General features: G+C 49.4%; 8 protein-coding genes across 8 annotated transcripts; 5 read left to right on the top strand and 3 right to left on the bottom strand.

Moving 5' to 3' along the window:
• Window positions 1–1,897: 1,897 nt before the first annotated feature.
• On the top strand, window positions 1,898–3,287 carry N7489_002559 (putative monooxygenase; the record flags this gene model as incomplete). The annotated part of the gene is made up of 2 exons (XM_056708314.1): window positions 1,898–2,144; window positions 2,200–3,287. 2 exons carry the CDS (start codon window positions 1,898–1,900, stop codon window positions 3,285–3,287), a joined length of 1,335 nt encoding a protein of 444 aa, XP_056572616.1.
• Window positions 3,288–4,064: 777 nt separating this feature from the next.
• N7489_002558 (uncharacterized protein) lies at window positions 4,065–6,952 on the top strand (the record flags this gene model as incomplete). The annotated part of the gene is made up of 5 exons (XM_056708313.1): window positions 4,065–4,501; window positions 4,585–5,127; window positions 5,180–5,198; window positions 5,466–5,480; window positions 5,534–6,952. The coding sequence occupies 5 exons, from the start codon at window positions 4,065–4,067 to the stop codon at window positions 6,950–6,952; spliced, it is 2,433 nt and encodes an 810-aa protein (XP_056572615.1).
• A 985-nt stretch (window positions 6,953–7,937) lies between these two features.
• Window positions 7,938–10,681, bottom strand: N7489_002557 (MIF4G domain-containing protein; the record flags this gene model as incomplete). The annotated part of the gene is made up of 2 exons (XM_056708312.1): window positions 7,938–9,124; window positions 9,181–10,681. The coding sequence occupies 2 exons, from the start codon at window positions 10,679–10,681 to the stop codon at window positions 7,938–7,940; spliced, it is 2,688 nt and encodes an 895-aa protein (XP_056572614.1).
• Window positions 10,682–10,921: 240 nt separating this feature from the next.
• N7489_002556 (signal recognition particle 14 kDa protein) lies at window positions 10,922–11,398 on the top strand (the record flags this gene model as incomplete). Its single annotated transcript, XM_056708311.1, has 2 exons — window positions 10,922–10,948; window positions 11,039–11,398. 2 exons carry the CDS (start codon window positions 10,922–10,924, stop codon window positions 11,396–11,398), a joined length of 387 nt encoding a protein of 128 aa, XP_056572613.1.
• A 674-nt stretch (window positions 11,399–12,072) lies between these two features.
• On the bottom strand, window positions 12,073–14,255 carry N7489_002555 (uncharacterized protein; the record flags this gene model as incomplete). The annotated part of the gene is made up of 2 exons (XM_056708310.1): window positions 12,073–12,329; window positions 12,359–14,255. The coding sequence occupies 2 exons, from the start codon at window positions 14,253–14,255 to the stop codon at window positions 12,073–12,075; spliced, it is 2,154 nt and encodes a 717-aa protein (XP_056572612.1).
• Window positions 14,256–14,591: 336 nt separating this feature from the next.
• Window positions 14,592–16,091, top strand: usgS (transmembrane protein UsgS; the record flags this gene model as incomplete). The annotated part of the gene is made up of 5 exons (XM_056708309.1): window positions 14,592–14,649; window positions 14,902–15,008; window positions 15,064–15,236; window positions 15,291–15,684; window positions 15,735–16,091. The coding sequence occupies 5 exons, from the start codon at window positions 14,592–14,594 to the stop codon at window positions 16,089–16,091; spliced, it is 1,089 nt and encodes a 362-aa protein (XP_056572611.1).
• A 471-nt stretch (window positions 16,092–16,562) lies between these two features.
• On the top strand, window positions 16,563–18,034 carry N7489_002553 (acetamidase/formamidase family protein; the record flags this gene model as incomplete). Its single annotated transcript, XM_056708308.1, has 5 exons — window positions 16,563–16,637; window positions 16,688–16,706; window positions 16,778–17,066; window positions 17,126–17,402; window positions 17,456–18,034. The coding sequence occupies 5 exons, from the start codon at window positions 16,563–16,565 to the stop codon at window positions 18,032–18,034; spliced, it is 1,239 nt and encodes a 412-aa protein (XP_056572610.1).
• A 486-nt stretch (window positions 18,035–18,520) lies between these two features.
• On the bottom strand, window positions 18,521–19,887 carry N7489_002552 (CYP40/PPID family peptidylprolyl isomerase; the record flags this gene model as incomplete). Its single annotated transcript, XM_056708307.1, has 5 exons — window positions 18,521–19,461; window positions 19,525–19,611; window positions 19,666–19,675; window positions 19,738–19,802; window positions 19,872–19,887. The coding sequence occupies 5 exons, from the start codon at window positions 19,885–19,887 to the stop codon at window positions 18,521–18,523; spliced, it is 1,119 nt and encodes a 372-aa protein (XP_056572609.1).
• Window positions 19,888–19,940: the final 53 nt, after the last annotated feature.

The following is a 19,940-nucleotide window of genomic DNA, read 5'->3' as shown; positions in this document are numbered from 1 at the left end:
GCCGTCGTCCAGCTCTAAGGCAGCATGTCGGGAAGAGGATTAAGCCATTGCATCTCATGAAAAATGAAGATAAAGATAAAGATGAAGATTAGGCGAGCTTTCGGCCAGTCAAAAATGAAGTCTCTTTGAAGATGAAGACAGTCCTTAATGAAAGACACTATATAACACCGATTTGAAGATGAAGACAGTTCTCAATAAAAGACACCGTAAAACACCGATTTGGATTTTTATCGCATATAGGCGGGTATGCACATAGGCAGTTTTGAAGTTTCCATATAGAGGCGGCTACGCACAGAGGCGTCTTTGGGATCTCGCACAGCGGCGATTTTAGAAAAGAAGTGATATATAGCCTTTTTTTTCTGTTATCTGGTAGATGTGAGAGATATAGCTTTTCGCTACTCTCCACTATATCACTAACGAGCCTCCGCTATAGGGAGAAGCTCGTTAGCTCGGGCAGTTTTTAAAGGCTAACAATAAAAACCTTAACAAAGTGTGATAGATATTGTTAGATAGCATAGCTCTGTGTAGGTTTCCGGTAAGGTGATAGCGGTGCTAGGGGTAGGAGGCATTTAGCCTCGTTACCCCTACTACTGAAGCTGATAATAAAAATGTGCTCAGAGAGAGCAAGGGCTCATAACCTCTTGAGCCTAGATGCTACCAGGGGGATGAAGGAGGAAGAAAGTTGTGATATGAATCTATGGAAAGGAAGCTGTATATGAAGCCTCTGAGAATGACAAACGCGACAAACCAGGCAAATGCCCAGTGTGCAGAGAGACAAACGCATACCCTGCACGCATCCCATGTGTGCATGTTAACAACTTTGATCAATGAACATCGTACCAGCCTCCAATCTGATGGATGAGCCAGTTAAGCACATAATCCAACTACATTTACTCTCGTGCCTCAAGCAATGAATGACTGGAAGTAGTCCACCCATCAAATATAGCTGTTGTACACCATGTCTTGGCATCATTTGGATATACGCTAGTCCCAATATGGCACACTAACACATATGCGGTTTAGCTTTTTTGAATAGCTGAACATCGTCTTGATGCGATTGTACTGTATTGATATCTCATGGTACGATACTTTTTTACTATGTAATCGCTTCAGTGGATTTCATGTTACTGTTCTATCACAACTTATCCACCAATCGTTAGGGAAAAAGCTGCACATTGCTGTGCGCCACCACTAGCCAGATCACATGTTGATTGTTAATTGCCAAATAAGCCGTGACATAGTTCAAGTTAATCTTAGACAGGATTTTAGATCTAATTTGGCAACTGAACTATGACTCCTATCGCTGTAATGTTTATTCTTTTTCCATGTTCAAGGCTGGGAGTGGAAAAGATTCCCAGGCTGGGCCCTGTCATTAAGCCGTCCATGGATGGATCTCTGAGACCACAGAATGACTGGTACATCCAAGTGCGGGCAGTCTGTAGCCTCGACAGTAACCAGACTTACTGCGCAAGATTGGCGGCTTGGCCGGGGTAAGTCCGGAGTTCAAAACTGTGGGGAAGGTTTGAGGGATGAAAATAGGCTGCAGTGCGACGATGAGCTGCACTTCACGTTACCCTCCGGGTAGTCCCATGCATAACATCAACTTTTGGAGCGGATAAAGTCCAAGCAGGGAATGATGAAATCCCCAGGCCGTGCGAGCGGACTTGTGGGGAGAATGTGGGAGAAGCGGGAAAGACTTACTCCGCCAAGGCCATGAAGCAGAACACGAAGACATGTCGGCAGCGTCACCCGGTCATTGTACTGTTGAATATTTAGTTTGAGAGATATTCCTCGTTCCATTCCTCGCTATCGTTCGTCTGGCATATTTTAAATCCTCTTCTCCTTTGTCCTGTTAACACGCATCACGTATATATCTTCTCCGCACAGCACCGAGAAAATGGCAAAAACACCTCAAGATCTGCAAATCGCCATTCTGGGGGCTGGAATGGGTGGACTGACTTCAGCTTTGGCTCTGGCTCAGCAAGGATTCAAGAACATCGATGTTTATGAAAATGCCCGTGACCTCGGCTTTGTTGGGGCTGGTATTCAATTGGCACCAAACATGGCCCGCGCATTGGATGGACTCGGTGTTTGGAAGGGCATTGAGGCCGAGGCTGTCAATATTGAAGATACATCAGTGCGAGGTACGCTGAGATCGACTAATCGAACAATGTGATGCGATCTAATCTATGACTGTAGACGGCGCAACGGACACTGAGCACGCATATGTGGATCTGCGGTATATTGAAGACACATACGGATATAAGCACATGGTTGGCCACCGTGCATCATTAGCCAATGGGCTATATGACGGATGCAAGCAGCACTCGGCAATCAAGTTCCACTTTGGAATCAACGCAGATAACGTGGACTCGTTCGGCCCTCGACCATCATTCACAGCTAACCCACGCGCCGAGGGAGCTGCTCCGTTCAAGGTCGAGTGCGATGTGCTTCTCGCTGCAGACGGTATTAAAAGTGTGACCCGCACTGAGATGCTGAAGCGGCTAGGTATCGACGTTGGTGTCAAGGACACCCAACAGGCCGCGTATCGGATCATGATCCACAAGGAGCAGATCAAGGACGACCCCGAACTTTTGGCACTCATCAACAGCAATCGTGTGACCCGCTGGATTGGTGAAAAGCGTCACATTATTGCCTACGCAGTCTCCAACAATACCATTTACAACCTCTCCACCACCCAGCCCGATACCAACTTCGCAGCTGCGACAAACGCTACCTATACCACCAAGGGCTCCAAACCTGCCATGATGGGCGTATTCTCTGATTTCTGCCCCATGGTCCAGCGTATGCTAAACTACGTTCCCGAAGGCGAGGTCTGTGAGTGGAAGCTGCGCGTCCACGAGCCGCTGCCTACTTGGGTCCACGACTCCGTTGCCTTGGTTGGTGATGCTTGCCACCCTACCCTGCCCCACCTGGCTCAAGGCGCTGCTCAGGCGATTGAAGACGGAGCAGTTCTCGGTGTGGTCCTCTCCAAGCTCCCCGATACCACTCCTGGGTCCATCAACAAGGCTCTCCGTGTTTACGAGAAGGTCCGCAAGAGCCGCGCTGAGGCCTTGGTCGAGATGGCTACCGCTTCTGGTCGTGCCCTGCACTTGGGTGAGGGTGCTGCCAAGGAGGAGCGTGACAAGCAGTTCGCTGCCCTCCGCGCTGGCAAGGGTCCTGTGCCTGATAAGTGGGCCGATGCCGATGTGCAGCGTGAGATCTACGGCTTCGACTGTACCAAGGTCGCCGCGGACAATTTCAATGAGTACTTTTCGCAAATGTAAGCACTGTTCTTTATGTTTTTTTACTGCATTTGGCACATGTTATTCTGGTATATTTCCTTTTTCTGTATACTTATGGCCTTGGGACTACATGTTGAAAGAAAGGAGTCTACCATGACACTTCCAACCACATTCGCTTTTCCTGTCCCTGAAGGATACGATACTAAACTGTCTTGATTTGTACAGGGATACTAGCCCCCGCCAGTATAAGCTTGCATAAAAGCTGGGCATTTATCTGTACATAATGTAGGTTACATCAATAAACCGAATCAATAAAACTGAATATAATCACGGGAGCATCCTCAAGCGCACAGTTCCAATTACACATCCATGTCATATATAAGTGCAACTATAATCCTACCATCATTATTAGCCATCTCGTTAATCGTGACTGGACCAACTCAACAATAGTTGACGCTCAACAATAAAATCATGAACTTAGGTAGCTTTTATATGGTGTGCCCATACAAAGATACCTAATTCATGATTGAGTGGTATTTATCGTTGACTGGGATCCACCAACACCGGCTAGTTGGTGAAGGCAGTGCCACGATTACCGGAGATGGCTAATCTATCGAGTTCCCTGCTCTTCTACAAATGGGATTGGACGACTATCTATTTGGGGTCATCTGCCCTTTTCCCCAAGAGCAGCACCTGTACGGACTACTACATATTCGAAGGTTGTGCTTTGTGTTCATACTGTTGCCAACACTTTGCCAACAGCTTGAAACGGCATCTACCCCTCCCCCTTTCCATTTCTGCAATCTTCTGTGAATCAAAATGTGCCCCGATATTGATTGGTCTTTTCGTCCAACATATTCGCCAGATCAACTGAACCACTATTTCGATCGGATCAATTTCCCTCAGAAGTATCGGAAGTCAGATATAGTTAAGAATGGCGCAACTATCAACAACCAAGCCGCCTTATCTTTCTTGGAGGTATTACAGCGGTACCAGCTAGCAGCTGTGCCCTTCGAGAATCTTGGTCTCCATTACTCGGCGCACCGCAATATATCCATAGATGCCCAGAGCATTTTCGAGAAAATCGTGGAACGAAACTCCGATCGGGGCGGCTACTGCATGGAGAACAATACCCTATTCGGGACCGTCTTGCGCAGTTTGGGATACAATACCACCTCAGTCGGAGGTCGGGTCAATGAAGCCGTGCAGCCTATGTCAGCGTCAAAGAACTGGAAAGGTCCTAAATACCAAGGATGGTATGACTATAATGCCCATCTCCCACCTCCTCGAACCCAATCTTGCATTTGCCTAGCGTACTCAACAACTAACCATACTACAGGAACCATATGATCAATATTGTTGCCATAGGCGAACAGAAATACCTCATAGATGTGGGCTTCGGATCGAACGGTCCACACCGGCCCATTCCATTAGTCCATGGTTTCGGATTCCACAACGTCGGCGAGCAGTCCGGGCGGCTGCTCTATGGACCGATCAATCAACACACGCATAGGGGTAAATCCCTTTGGCAATATGAGATCAATCGGAACGGGACATGGATACCCGCCTACTGCTTCACCGAGCTCGAGTTCCTCCCTGAAGATTTCACAATCATCAACTACTACATGAGTCAAAGCAGGGAGAGCTGGTTTACTTTCTACGTCGTGTGCGTACGGATGCTCCTGGACGAGAAAGGCGAAGCCATTGTTGGCGATCTGACGCTGTTCAATAACACGCTGAAACGGCGTGTTGGAGCAACGTCCGAGGTGTTGCAATGCTTTGCCTCTGAGGAGGAGCGTGTGGTGGCCCTACAGAAACATTTCAATATACATATCTCCGGTGCAGATCAAGCCAGTATTTGCCATACTGTCTCTGAGATTCTGTAGGTTTGGCTTAAACCGAAGGGATATGGATTTTGATGTTGGTGCTCCCAGGCTTGGGGCAGTTGATAGGGTTTAGGTTCCATTCATTATTGCTGAATTTTCTGGATACTTTTCTGCTCAGAGACACAGTAATCTATGTTCATGTCCTTTGTGTCTTTATCTTCTTGTGTCATTCGATGGAATTACCACTATGTGGGGTGTATGGGGAAGTTGAGCCGGAAATTGCGCGATGGCCGGTTTTACCCATTAGCAGCAACGCGAACCACCAGATCTCCCCAACTCGATGAATTGAAGCAGCGCCAGAATGTTCTCTCCAGACTCTGATAATTTCAGATAGATGCCTTTTCCAGCAGTATGTCTACAGCATGATTTATCGATTCTCCAGACTAACCAGACTGGCCACAGACTCCATCACCATTCCGCCTCCCCCGCCGCAACCCATCCGCGCGCCGCAGTGGCCCTCAATTTGCCCCCACACCTCGGTTCCTGCTCTCACAAAATGCAACTCAGAAGGAAGATGATGATCTTGATGTGATAGATGACGATGGGCCATCTTCAACGCGTGAAGCCGTGCGTAACCCGCCTGCTACCCAGAATGCCACCCGCGCGCGCCGACAACGCGACGTGATCGAGGACTCCGATGATGCCGCAGATATAGATGATGTTCGGATCGGGGGAAGAGATGTGGACGAGCTACCGGATGATGCTATAGACAGCACTCCTCCCGAAGAACCAGAGACTCCGGGGACCCTAGACGCTGAGTTCGACGCACTGTTTGCGCCAGTCAGAGATGGGAATAAACGGCGCCGCGTGGAGGGAGTGGCACCTTTCACTCGAAGCAATCAAACACAAATTGATCCAATATTGTCCTCACCACCCGGAACTGCACACCCTCCAGCCGATTCCATAGATTGTCCCGATAAAAGCAGGCAAAGCACTACGACGTGGGATATGGGTACCCAGAGAACTCCCGCACCAAGTGCACGCCCACTTGTGCCAGTCACATCCACCCCCAGCATAAAAACACCGTTCCGCAGTCGTCCTCGGTTTATGCTTTCTTCGACGGCGAAGCCTCCGAGCAGTCAGTCCGCACTCAATTCCAAACCAGACACACCGGGCATATCGCCGCCTGAGAGGCGGAAACCGGCTTTCGTTTTGCCTCGCTCGCCATCGCCGAATCCGGATGCAGATGATATCCCTGCACCGTTCTCCCCCTCGTCGCGCACATTGCGTCGTCGCGGGCGAAACCGGGCTGGTGTGTCCAATTATATTCCTGGAGGAATGGCCGCTGAGGTACGCGGCTGGATCTTGGAAATGGGGACGCAACGTGACCAGTTGCCGAAACCACCCCTGCCTCAAGCTTCAGACTTGCAGGCGGCGGATGCTTCGCTTGAAAAGCTGAATTCCTATCTCCTGACTGCACGTGTCATTGATGTCAGTCAATCGGCTCTGAGCGGGTGTGGCTCTTTCGCCTTTATTCAAGCAGAAGTGCTTAGTGGGAATCATGTGCAAGCGAAAAATCCCGATTCTACCCTGAATATCATGGTTATGGGACCTCCGCGATCTAAATCCGCCGTTCGTCACATTCCCTCGCATTCTGATGGCACTATAATACCCTACCTGCGGAAAGGGGATGTGGTGGGGATCCACAGAGGGCTCAACTGGGCTTTGGAGCTCGGGAATCACTTTTTCGAACGTCCAACACCTGCTCAAGCATCTGACCAGGTGTCGGAGTGTTGTCCATCTGAAAATGACGGACACCCAGAGGCAAAGGAGGGCTGGCTTATAGTCATGGAATGGGACATCGTTGAAATAGCTCCATGAATGACTGATTATGGCGATATAAGAAAGGTGTATGTTTCCACTTTTATCATATATGTATCTGTCATATACCTAGAGTATATACACGTATTATATCTCTGCGTATGTACCATGATTGATGAGTTTACGTCCCCAGGAAAAAGGAAAAAGGAAAAGGAAGAAGAAGAAGAAGAAATGCCTGTCCTGTCGATTAAGCGCAAAAAGTTAAAGAGTATTATAACATCTGACGGAGCAATAACTATCGCGGCGGAAGAGAGTCAAATACCAAATACCAAAGGCCTACATCCCTCAAGCTAAGGGGATGACCCCAGCAATAGGAAACCAGTGGAAAGCAACTCCCATAGAGGTCTTATCCTCGGTGATGGACACAGGATGAAGAGCACGTATTCAGTGGCACGCGGAGAGCCTTCGCCTTGTTCCTCGCATTCTGAATCTCCTCATCGTAGCTGTACGAAACGATCCCTTGGCATACCTGTGAGGCGAGCGATATGATGCCGGTAGCGGTACCCGCAAGTTCCGCCATATTCGACGGTGCGATGTGTGAAGATCGAGTATGCTTGAAGAAAAGGAGAAGCCTGTCATCCGCCAAGCGGTGCTTGTCTCATGCGGGTAAGTGTGGCCCCAATCAGCCCCCGGGAGGCTTAACGTTCAGCTGCATAAGATAAGTCGTTTCAAGTTGCTATGGTTGTTTTGGAACATTAGCAGCAAACTCCTAAGACTCATTTGGCTGCTTATCTAGTCTTTTAAAAATATATCCGTGGGGCAGTGAGGGTACGGGGTAGGTATGTAGTCCGTTCATTGGAATGTCCACGGGTGTCTTGTACGGAGTACTCAATACAAAGACCCTGCTCATTTGGTCGAAATGAGCAAATGTCCTACGTAGTGACTCTGAAGGTTGAGAAAAGGGTGGAACATAGACAAATCATAAGCAGCGTAACAACTTGGGTATATTCTATATGCAATTGCAAGACGAATCAAAATGCAATCCTTACTCCGCCACAGCCTTGAGGGCATCTGCAGCCACATTGCAACCCCACCGAACAAGTTTCAGTTCCTCTGAGGACACAATATCACTCTTCGCGACAACCTTTCGCACAAAATAGATAAGACCCTTGGCAATGTGCGGTGTCTCCTTGACACGTAGGAATATTTGCATCAAAGGCCCTTCATTCTTCTCAGGCTCATCTGGCATAGAACTCTTTGACTTCTTCTTTTTCTTCGACTTTTGGGATTGTTGAATGATACTGATGATCAGAACTTCAACAAATGTCTTAGTCTTAGGCTGCAGGTATGCGAAGTTGAGGTTCTTCAAAATGCTTAATGTCAAGGTGCCATCCACAATGAGGGTACTGAACATCTTGGCCAAATTGACCACGGACTTCATGCTGACGCCATTTTCCTCGTCGTCTGGATCGAAGTTGGTCTCTTCGTCATCGTCAATATCTCCTCGCTCACCCATCTTCTTGAACACATTCCAAAGCGCAAACATAAAGGACATTTTGATGCGTCGACCCTGCTCACCGCAAATCCGACGCGCGATTAGAGAATAGTATGGGTTGTGGGCCTCCTCCTCCATCGCACAATGTAGAAGAACACGAGGAATTTCAAATTCCTGTGCGCGCTTGAGACGAAGTTTCATGAGTCGGACATGTGCATCTTGGAAGTCGTTGGCAGACATAATGGCAACGAAGATCGACCGACGAACATCAGTGTTCATACGGTGGGCTCGGGCGAGAACTCCAAAGTCAGGCTCGCCATCACTCTCGTCATCTCTGGCTTCAGGCTGGGTCACTTGTACACCAGCCATTTCTCTTTGTGCTGTTACAAGAGGATCTTCCTTCCAGCTTGCACCAACCAACCACCACTTGCCCTTCTTGGAGGAGTTGTGGATATCGTCACGGGAGATGTTAATAGGTTCTGATGCGCGGATCACACGAGAGCTGTTCAAAGAACCCAAAATCTTGCGCATTTTGGTAATGTGTTCTGTGGTGATACCTGCGCCAGCCGCGGCGGAAGCTTTCGAGCGGTTATTTTTCAAATCCGTGATCAGATCAATCATAAACTTTGTTCGCACAGAAAGTCTGTCCTCACCAGCCTTCGCGACGGCAGGCTGAATGAGCAATACAATATCCTTGAGCGCAGACGGGTCATCGAGTCGGAGTTGAGGGCCAGAATCTGCGTACATGTTAGATGGCTAGTAGATTTTATCATGAATTATGTATATCACTTACTCCGAATGACCTTGAGCAGGAGCTCGGTGTTTGATTCCGTGATATCCTGCACGTAAAGACGAACGTAGTCAAACATCAGGGAAGAACCGACGACGTGGAAGTTGTAAAGTTGCGAAAGAAGAGAGACCAAGTTGGTAGCTTCTTTTCCTTGGAAACTTCCGCGCTCGTCGCCACCAGCATCCAATGTTTCGACGACCGTTTGAATAATCTCCGCGCCAACATCCATTCCCATGAGCTTATACAACGCGGCAATGAAACCTGCGTGCAAAATGAGGAAGGTGTCCTGAAGGGCAGCCCTCTCGCAGATCAATCCCATTAGTAGGCTAACCAAAGTAGATGTAACGTGTTGGCGAGGGTAATCGCGGTAAAGCTTTTCGAATTCGGCAACAATCGAGAGCATATTTGCCTCGGACAGCTTATTGAGATGTCCTTGGGCCTGACGCTTGAGGCGGGAGAGAGATTCGCTCTCCGGATCGGAGCGAGCTCGCAGTGAAGGCGGAATATACTTCTGAGCGGTGGGTTCAGGCTTCGTGACCGGGGCGATATAGGGATTTTCCTTCTTTTTTGGCTCTTTGGGCTCTTCCTCATCGAAACCGTCGAAATCACTGCCTTCGGCGGCCTCATCAGAATCGTCTCCTCCAAATATCTCCTCGTCGAGATCGAAATCCTCGGCGCTATCCATTTCGCTTTCATCTTTTTCGACTTGTTGGGCTTGCAAGCTCTTGGCCTTGAGTCTCTTGTTTCGTAGCCAATCATCGGCTTCTCGTTTGCGCTTTTTGCTCTCGTCCTCTGAGACATCGCCGCCACCAGCCAAATCTCCCAGCAATTCATCTAGCCCATCCTCTTCAAAGGCCTTTGGTAATTTACCTCCTTTCTTGAGGCCAAGCCTTTTCTCCAACTCAGCAATCTCGGCATCGTCTTGCGCCAACTTAGCCTTGACAGATCCTGGGATGTGGGCCTCAGTTTCTTTGGGTTCACCCTCGTAGGTGTCGTCCTCCGACTCATCATCTGACTCGTCAACCTCATCCTCATCCTCATCCTCATCGAGGTCGATCTCTGACCCGAACCCGGACTCAGGCTCGGACTCGGACTCGGAGTCTTGTGGGACCGCTGCTTTCTTCAGGATAGATTTGGGCTTCTTCGCAGCCTCTTTCGCGGACTTGGACTTGGGCTGCGGCTCACTAAGTCCCTCGTCGAGATCCATGTCGTCTGAGTCAAGGCCAAGATCCTCGTCCGCACTGTCCTCATCGCTATCATCCCGAGCCCGCTTTTGAGGTTTTTGTTGGCTCCGCTGCTGGGGACGTTCGAAGGTCTTCTTGTTGGGCGGGGCTGCATGTCGGGATTTCTTCTGCGTACGCTCATTTTGGCGGCGTTCTTTGCGCGAGGCAGGTCCGTTGAGGCGACGCTTCTTGTCACCGTAGACATCGCGGATTCCAAGCTCAGATCGTAGATCCCGAGGCAAGGCTGTCGTATTATGCCGTGGGCGAGGCATCTTGGGCATCTTGTTCCTCTGGAATATAATTTGTCAAAGAGTTCAAACGTCGGTCTTCAATATCAGGTACCCCGGGCGGTAGGGAACTTTTTTCACTTTTCTGCTGCCCCAAAACAAAGGCGGAGAGACACCCACAGCGGAGTTTCTCCCCCACTGTGAGTTGTTCCCAGCTGTCAATTGCATATTGATCATCTGCTCCAGCTTTCAGATTTCTTAATTATCGCTCGTGTCAAAGGAATATTTTTCAATATGGCCCCACATTTGGGACAAGACGAGGTAAATATTGATCTTGGTGTTATCTGACCGCTACACATCCGCACATGCGACCCAGTTCCAAGCTATATCACTAACACCGATCACCTTTAGTTCTTCAAATCTCTCGGCGAACTGCTCTCCAAGACCTCCCAGCAACACCAAGGCTCGGTATATCTCACTCAAAAACCTCTCATCGATGTGCCTGGTGCCACTACCACAAATTCCCAACCATCTATCCTCATCCGCGCCACTGATGGAAACACCAATACGCCGAACTTAAAGAAGGAAGGCAAGGACAAAAAGTCTCAGAAGCTCAAGCTCTCTACAATTGTCAAACCAGATGAAATTGAGGCATTCTACGTTCGCTATGCTGAGGTCTGCAAGGCAGGCATGACTGGGTTGAAGAAGCGAGATCGCCGAGGCCGCAAGGCTAAGACCAAGGGCGGAGCTGCTAAGGTCACAAAAGCATAGATTTGCTATTCGGTCTATTTCCATGGCATCTTTGTGTACTGGGTCCAGACCTGACACGCGGTGTGTTTGATGGCTTCGTTTTTTTTCATGCATTAGCTGGCGTTCGATGGTGGTTCTGGCTTCTGATTCTCAATTTTTCAATGCGAACTTCCTATCAAGTGTACATATTCCCCTACGCCTGTGGCTCACAGGCGCTGTGTTTGTTTATACGAGTCCAGTAGGACGGGAAAAGAAATGAACGGCTTTCAGCATAACAGTTGGACATGCCCCTATTCGTAAGTTGCGTCTCCAACATCTTTGGTCAAATCATGTAGACCAGGGCCAATGACGCTGGATAGACCTTCGCGTTCAGGTTATGTAGAGCCGTCTAGAAAAACAAAGAGCGTATTTGTATCAATAAATTATTCGTTTCTGGCATGACCCCGGTTTCCCTTCAATGATACACGCAACGCTAGAATACAGAAATTCAGTAGAATACAAACCATACCATATATCCACCCATGAGTCGTGCAAATCAGTGCCAAATATCATAACAAGAAAAAAAACATTAAGGTGTGTAGAGAGGGAGGAATACAAGGAGTAAACATTGAATCGACCGTAAGATGTTGGGAAAGATCCAGATGAAGAAGTGAAAAATGTAAAGAAATTAAAAGGCGGGTATTTCAGCCATCGGACTAGTCCAGATCCCAAGGATCGAGTTTCTTGAAGAGTTGAGCATCCTCGTATTCCGAGGAAGTCTGAGGCTCCAGTGGGAAACTGAAGTCATCCTCTGCGGCTGGATCCTTCCTTGTTTGCTGGGGCTGGGAGTGTGGCTCGCTCGACGTGGAGCTGATAGTCGGGTGGATAGCTGGGCTGATGACAACGCGCGCAGCGATATGAAGGAGAATAACAAAAAGATAGGCGGGGGGGGTATCAATACTAGGGTGATAGCCTTGGAAATGAAGGATGTGCCATCATCACCGGATGGTTGGTACAATGCCGAGGAATGAGGCATAGGGGAAACATCACGCTCTCTTGTGGCTTTTGACCGGCGCCGGAACTCGGCACTCATGTGATCGAAATCAGTATTCAATGGAGCGGCCTTGGCATGAACGCTTGGCCGCATGTGAGTGTCCGAAGACGCATCCGTAGAACGACTGGGTGGATTCTCATTGCTTGTAGGGGCCATTGAGGGCGAGGTGTCAGAGAATGGATCTGCGAAGCGCTTGGGCAGATTATTCGAACTTGTACCATGCACTAATGGAGGACCGGGCAAGCTGGTTTGATTCGAGGCGTGATCGCTTTGAGGAATATTGAGTGTTGGGGGCTGCGACGTCTTACACGGATCCGCTGGTGCTGATTCGTATCCAGAAATGATGTGCTTTGTGCTCGAAATATTGAACTTCTCTTCTGACTCTGGCAACTCGTGGCCTCCCACAGATGTAGGATGAGTAGAGACTGAATCCGGCGAATGAGGTTCAGCAGAATGGAACGACTCGGGGTTGGACGCGAAGGAGGCATCATGGTCAATGTCCAGTGTCGGCTCGGCAGCGGGTTGGATGATTTGAACTCCTTCCACATTCATGACATTACCTTCCGGTACTGCCTCGGCTTCGACTGCTGTGGTGGGCTCAGCATGGAATACAGCTTCCTCTGAAGTTTCAGCCGCCAACGCTGCGTCGGTCTCAGTCGAAATGATGGGCTCCTCTTTAACTGCAGCTTCACTGGAACGTCCGGCGTGCAATATAGCTTCTGGATCATGTTCAGGCTTGTCCCCAGGCTGTGCTGCAGTTTTAGATTCCGCATCTAGTACAGTTTCGGATCCAGGCCCAGCTTCAACTCCATCGGCTAGAAACTCGGGTTCGAGTTGCTCGGCAACCTTGAGCTCATGGTCAATTTCGGGTACAACATCAGTCCTGGAGGCGTATTCTGGCTTGAGCTCAAGTTCAGAGTCCTGATCATTCTCTGCAACGGATGTAGCCTCAAACTTTGCAAGCAGGCTAGTGAAAGTCTGCGGTGTTTCGGACACCGAGCGCCTAGGAGGCCCAAGGTATGGCGAAGGACTCAAAGCCTCAACAGTAGAAGATTCCCGATCGTCAGGGATAGTCTCCAAAACTGTACTGTTCGCTTTATTTGAAGTGAAACAACTGTCATCGGTTAAGTTTCCGTCCGTGTCGTCGCCAGTGCTCGCGGAGTCGATACAATCCGACCTGATTGAAGAGGGTGACGGTGTCTCTCGTGGGGGTTCTAGAACAGTCGGTACCCTTTCTCTCCGATCTTTAGGTTGCCAGGCCTTTTTGCGCCGAGGTGCCATCGCGTCACTGGGGAGCTCCACACTAAAAGCGCGTTTGAAAGGACATGGCGTGACCTCATACCGAAGCACTGTTGGCAATGCGATCTTCAGATCCCGTACTAAGCTTCGCTCATCTTCCGTCTCATATGGTATTTCGATGCGATAGTATGTAAGAGGGCGAATGCGTAAAACAAACTTTGAGACCCCGTCAACACACCAACACTGGGAATTTTTCAGGATCGCATGGACGACATTTCCACATTTGAGAAACGCTGTTGAGCCATGGACCTTCTCCAGCCTCAGTGGCGCTGTCGCGACGGTCCGTTCAGTCGCAGAGCGCCAGGGGAGTGTTTCGATGGTGTCTACCGGGTAGTCGAAGTCGGACGGCGCAGAACTGGAAGGAATCGGGGCGAGCGCTCTTGGGGAGAAATGCACAATTTTCGCAGACGGGTGATAGAAAATTACATGTTCGGGGGTATTCGGCACGCTCGAGCGACGTTGCGCAAGTGGATTTAACTTGGTGGGAAGGGTGAGGGAGCGGCGGAGGGATTGTATCTGACCTAGCTCACTTGGAGACTCGGGCATGGCTCATGGATGCGATCAATAAGAATTAAAAAAGAGCATGTAAAAATTAATGTATAGACATGTTTGTACAAGATACTAATGCGAGAAGCCAGGGTATCCGATGCAAGAAACGCAGGAAACGGGGCTTATCTGCAGTGTTGCGCGGGGAGATCCACTGTTGCCTCAGGCCATGGAAATCAGGTGACCATGACGCAGCTTTCAATGGAGCCCAGGCATCCACATTTATTTCGGTTTCACTTTCAAGAATGCTTTGTTGCTAGCTTCTTAGCTATTTCGACACTTTTGGCGTTCTTACGGTGGTATCTACCTAGATATTTCACGGTTTTGAAAGCCACAATGTCGAACTTCGAGCCAAACGCGGTGATCCGCGGCTTCCAGCTCACAGTGGTAGGCAGTATGTCACCCTATATGTTTTGTTGCTTTTCACGACCATTCGGAGGGACTGGCTTGAAATTATAGGCAGATTCCTGGCTACACACACAATTCTATCGGTGTCAGGCCCGTATAGCATCGGACTCGGCTTATGCCAAGACTTCGATCAAGGTCCTAGTTGTTCTACATTGAGCCAGCCACCTTTTATCATTACCTTGGAATGATCCCTTGGATGGGCAATGCGTTTTGGACCCTTGCTAACCACGGCTTGCAGCTGTTCGTGCATTAGCAAACCCTGAGCTATTCAAGTACGACCATTTCCGCCAAGCAGCTCTCGCGATAGCGATCGGCACCGTGATCCAAATGATCATTCAAATTCCAGTATGTCTATACATTGTCCGGCGTTTGTTTGGATTCGTTCTGACTTGAATTCAAGATATTCAGCGTAAAATTCTCCATTTACATCTTATCATGGGTGGTCAACCTGGAGCAGGCAGTCTGGGACGACAAGCTTCTCAATGGATTGGAATTTATGTCAAAGTCTGTCCTTCAGGTGCCATTCTTGCTGATGACACTGATGCGATATGTGACGCCCACGCTGGACGAAATGTACATTCTATTGACAACAAACTCATTGACAGTGTTCGCTGACCGTCTTACTAGATTCATGCAGTCCATCCAATGGGTGGACACCACATACATCCAGAAACATAAATCCGAAGATCCTCGTCAGCTACGCTCTCTATACTATCCCAATCTCGTTCAGTACTCTACCAAAGGTGGCTCCAGCGTTTCTCGGTCAATCCCCGAAGCATTGAGGTCATTCTTCAATCGCTATGCAAAGAAGATCGGTATGATGCTTGGTCTGTATCTTCTCTCGATGGTTGTAATTATTGGTCGGTTCGTCATGCCTGCAGCAAGTTTCTACACATTCCGAAGCCATGTTGGTTCCACCCCCGCGGCTGTCATTTTCGGTGTAGGGTTGTTTCTGCCGAAGAAGTATATTGTCACATTCCTCCACACCTACTTTGCTTCCCGCAGTCTAATGCGTGAGCTTGTGAGTCCAGTGACCCTCCCGCATGTGTGAGTTATCCTAACAGCTTTTAGCTCGAACCCTACTTTTGGCGCATTAAGTTCACCCCCGAGCAAAAGCGTCGGTGGTTCCGTGACCGAGAAGGTGTTCTCTTCGGCTTTGCCTTCGCTTTCACGGTTCTTCTGCGCATCCCATACATCGGTGTGCTGATGTATGGCGTTGCTGAGGCATCTACAGCGTACCTTGTCACTAAGATCACCGACCCGCCTCCACCTCCCGCTGAAAGTACAAACTTCGCGGAAAGCCAGGTAACCTGGAGGAACAAGCATGATTTCTTGCGTTTGTCTCTCGACAATCTTGACAAGCTCAATGTCGACACCGACGAGCGCGATGACAAGGACTCTGGCTCCCCAGGAAAGAAGTTCTCTTGAGCGGCGTTAGAAGTCAGATTTCCCCAGCAAGGATTTCATTCGAGAATTAGATGTGGCCTTCGAAGTTGCACACACACCATGCACATCAAGGCATTATTAGCATATAAGGCTACCATCCCAGCATTTGTTTGCCGCCCTTTTATTTACAAAAATACATTTCATCTTCAACAGTCCAAGGGGGTCGGGGTATATGAGGCACTAGCTTATCGGACCGGCCCTATGCGAGATAAAGCGATGATAAGCCACCGGGCTGATCTCCAACTTCACGTAACTGTTACTCATGTCGACGTATAAATGGACCGGGCGTCTGCGGGGTAAACGTTATCGTGAGGGGGCCCAGTCCAGAGTACTATGTCGGTATAATTGGGGTTCCCCAGCTCATCCCAGGCCCGAGATTTATATTCTCCCCATCCTATACCTGCTACTCCAATCGCATTAAACCACCAACCAACCTCTACAATAAGTGCAAATATGGGTATCAAGGGAATTCGTACTGCTCTCAAGGTCGACCTCAACAAGCCTGCGCGTGAACAGCCTGGTTTACATGTATGTTCTTACCTTCTTCAAGTTGTGAAGCATTGCTAAGTCCCCGATAGAACAGATGGCATCCAGACGGTATGTCAAGTCCTGGTCAAGGTAGTCCATTGAAGACACTACATACTAATTTCATATCCCGCAACCTACAGTTCCGTCCTATGGAAAAATTGCCAACAATGAAGTTGTCAAGATCGAATGTCTGGACTGGACCGGAGGCCAGATCGGAAACAACGACTCAGCCGACGATATCAAGAACGTAGATCTAACCCAAATCCATTACCTGTCTGGTCCATTCGACATCGAAACCGCAGAGCCTGGTGATGTCTTACTTGTCGAGATTCAGGACGTCCAACCATTCGAAGAACAACCATGGGGATTCAGCGGAGTCTTCCACAAAGAGAACGGAGGAGGCTTCCTAGATCAGTTGTATCCTGAGGCGTATGTTAATGTGGATACCATGGTATCCTGAAATATATCGATGCTAACGTGTCTCACAGAGCCAAGGCAATCTGGGATTTTGAAGGGATCTTCTGCTCATCTCGCCATATCCCGCATGTTCGGTTCGCGGGACTTATCCACCCTGGAATCCTGGGGTGTGCCCCATCGGCCGAAGTCCTGACTGAATGGAACCGTCGAGAGGGGGAGCTGATTGCGACCAATACTGTTGCTGATCGAATTGTCGCTCAGCCGCCGAATCCCCAGAATGCTCATTCTGGCAATGCCACCGATGAGGTGAAGAACAAGATCGCCAATGAGGGTGCTCGAACCATCCCAGTAAGACATTATCGTACACACAAAACTGACCCATATACTCATTTATCTCCTAGGGCCGTCCTGAGCACGGGGGCAATTGCGATATCAAGAACCTCTCCCGCGGATCGAAGGTTTACCTTCCCGTCCATGTCCCAGGCGCCAAATTCTCCGTCGGAGACCTGCACTTCTCGCAAGGCGATGGCGAGATCTCATTCTGCGGCGCCATCGAAATGGCCGGTGTAATCACACTGAAGTTCACAGTCATCAAGAACGGCATGGCGAAACTGGACATGAAGTCACCAATTTTCCATGCAGGCCCAGTAGAGCCGCAGTTCGGCCCTGGACGATACCTCACGTTCGAGGGTTTCTCTGTCGACGAGAATGGCAAACAACATTTCTTGGATGCGACAGTCGCCTATAGACAGACTTGTCTCCGAGTTATTGAGTATCTCCGGCGCTATGGCTATAGTGATTATCAGATATATTTGCTGCTCAGTTGTGCGCCGGTGCAGGGTCATATTGCCGGCATTGTGGATATTCCTAATGCTTGTACCACGCTTTCCGTACCGATGGATATCTTTGATTTCGATATTCGACCTGAGGCGGATGTGGTCAAAAAGTACATGGGAGCTTGCGCTTTCGTGACAAAGTAGGGATTGGGAATGGAAGGGGCCAGTTGAGCATTCTGAAGCTTGGTTTATTTGAATATTACAATGGATCTGTTTATATCTGAGCTTTTTATGGTCAATACGGTTGAAGCAGTATCGAATATATTCTGAAACACATGCCATGCTTATCAGCATAACATGTCACCTACACCTAGTCGTAGTAATGTATACGACGACCTAGAAGAGACTGGGTGCTGTCAACACCAGGTCAGACTTGAAATATATAATTTGGTACTTTTGAGGCGATTTATCCCCAATAATATGACTAAATCTTCAACTTTTAGCCTAACATGCTATGCCACAGGTGTCTACCATATAGAAGAAGTTACAGTATGGACTTCGCACAAAAGAACAAGGCAAGTTGCCTGAATGATGTGATATTATACATCATGGGTCACTATTGAATGAGAAGACCACGTCGTGAATCGTGATGGAACAAAAGGAAGACGAGAACGAACAACTTCAAGCCGTTCAAGAGAAGAACTTCTTGGCAGCGGCCTTGTCCTTGGCCTCCCGGTCCTTGACGGTCTTCTTAACCTTGGCGATCTCGTTGAGGATACCAGCGTCGCCAGGAGCCAGCTTCTCCGCCTCCTGAAGATCCTTCAGCGCCTCATCCTCCTCCTTCAGACCTCCGTGAGCAACAGCACGGCGATAGTAGGCCTTGGCCTTATCGGCATCCTTGGCGTTCGCCGAATCAGCGACTTGAAGCGCATATGTCGCCCAGTTCTGAGCCTGGCGGTACTTTTGCAGCTTGTTGGCGAGCAGAGAAGAGTTGGAGTGCAGGGTGAATCGGAGAGCCTTCATCTGCTCACCCAGCTCCTTGGGGTCGTTCTCTCCGGGGTCGGGGAACTCGTTCAGATAGCGCAGACCCTTCTGGTACTTGTCGAGACCCAGGTCGAGATCACCGCTCTTGAAGGCAGTGTTGCCGAAACCCTTGAGGTCCGAAGCGATCTTGAAGCAGAGAGGCGCAGTAAGCTCCTCGCCCTGGTGGTCCTCGGTGAAGTCCTCGTATGGGTCACCTGTCGCATCCTGTTGGCGCTTGGTCGCGTTCTCGTAATCCTCGCCAGAAAGTTCGCCGCAGTCCACGATAGTCACGTCCTGGAAGGGCTTGTCCGATTGAGTCTTCACGTTCTCGATCTTGCGGATCACACTCTTGCCGTTGATGACCTCACCGAACACGACGTGCTTGCCATCAAGGTGGGGAGTGGGGACGGTGGTGACGAAGAATTGACTGCCGTTGGTGCCGGGGCCGGAGTTGGCCATAGAGAGCAGGAAGGGACGGTCATGCTTGAGGTCGAAGTTCTCATCGGGGAACTTTTCGCCGTAAATTGACTCGCCGCCGGTGCCGTTGAACGCAGTGAAGTCACCACCCTGAATCATGAACTGCTTGATCACACGGTGGAAAATTGAGCCTGAATCGGAGCGCCGTGGTTAGTGGGCGTCAACGCTACAAGAGCGGGGTACTGTAGACGTACCTTTGTAGGTCAATTCCTTGCCCTGGGTGCCAATGCCCTTCTCGCCGGTACACAAAGCTCGGAAGTTGTCCGCGGTCTTGGGGACAACTGTCGCTGTTGTTAGTCATGCCCGAATGGCCAAGGGAGAAAATCATGTCGTACCATCGTTGAACTGTGACGCCCAGATGTTAGATGCAACTGATACTCGGCATACGGAGGATGCGGGAAACTTACCAGCTCAAATGCCACTCGGCTAGGCTTGCTGTCACCGATTTTAATGTCAAAGAAGACACGGGAGCCTGCAAGCTTGTCAGTAACTCATTCAATCCTTGCATTCCGCCGGCAGCAGAACCCCGCACTGAACGTACGCTGAGCAGTCGCCATGACTATGGAGTCTAGGGAAGAAATTCAAAAGTGGAGAAAAATAGAAAGAAATG

Source organism: Penicillium chrysogenum (genome assembly GCF_028827035.1).
Source record: "Penicillium chrysogenum strain IBT 35668 chromosome Unknown utg000001l_segment0_segment0, whole genome shotgun sequence".
Taxonomy (NCBI): Eukaryota; Fungi; Ascomycota; class Eurotiomycetes; order Eurotiales; family Aspergillaceae; genus Penicillium; species Penicillium chrysogenum.
Note: the sequence above shows the minus strand (reverse complement) of the source record. Positions and strands in the feature narration are given on the sequence as shown.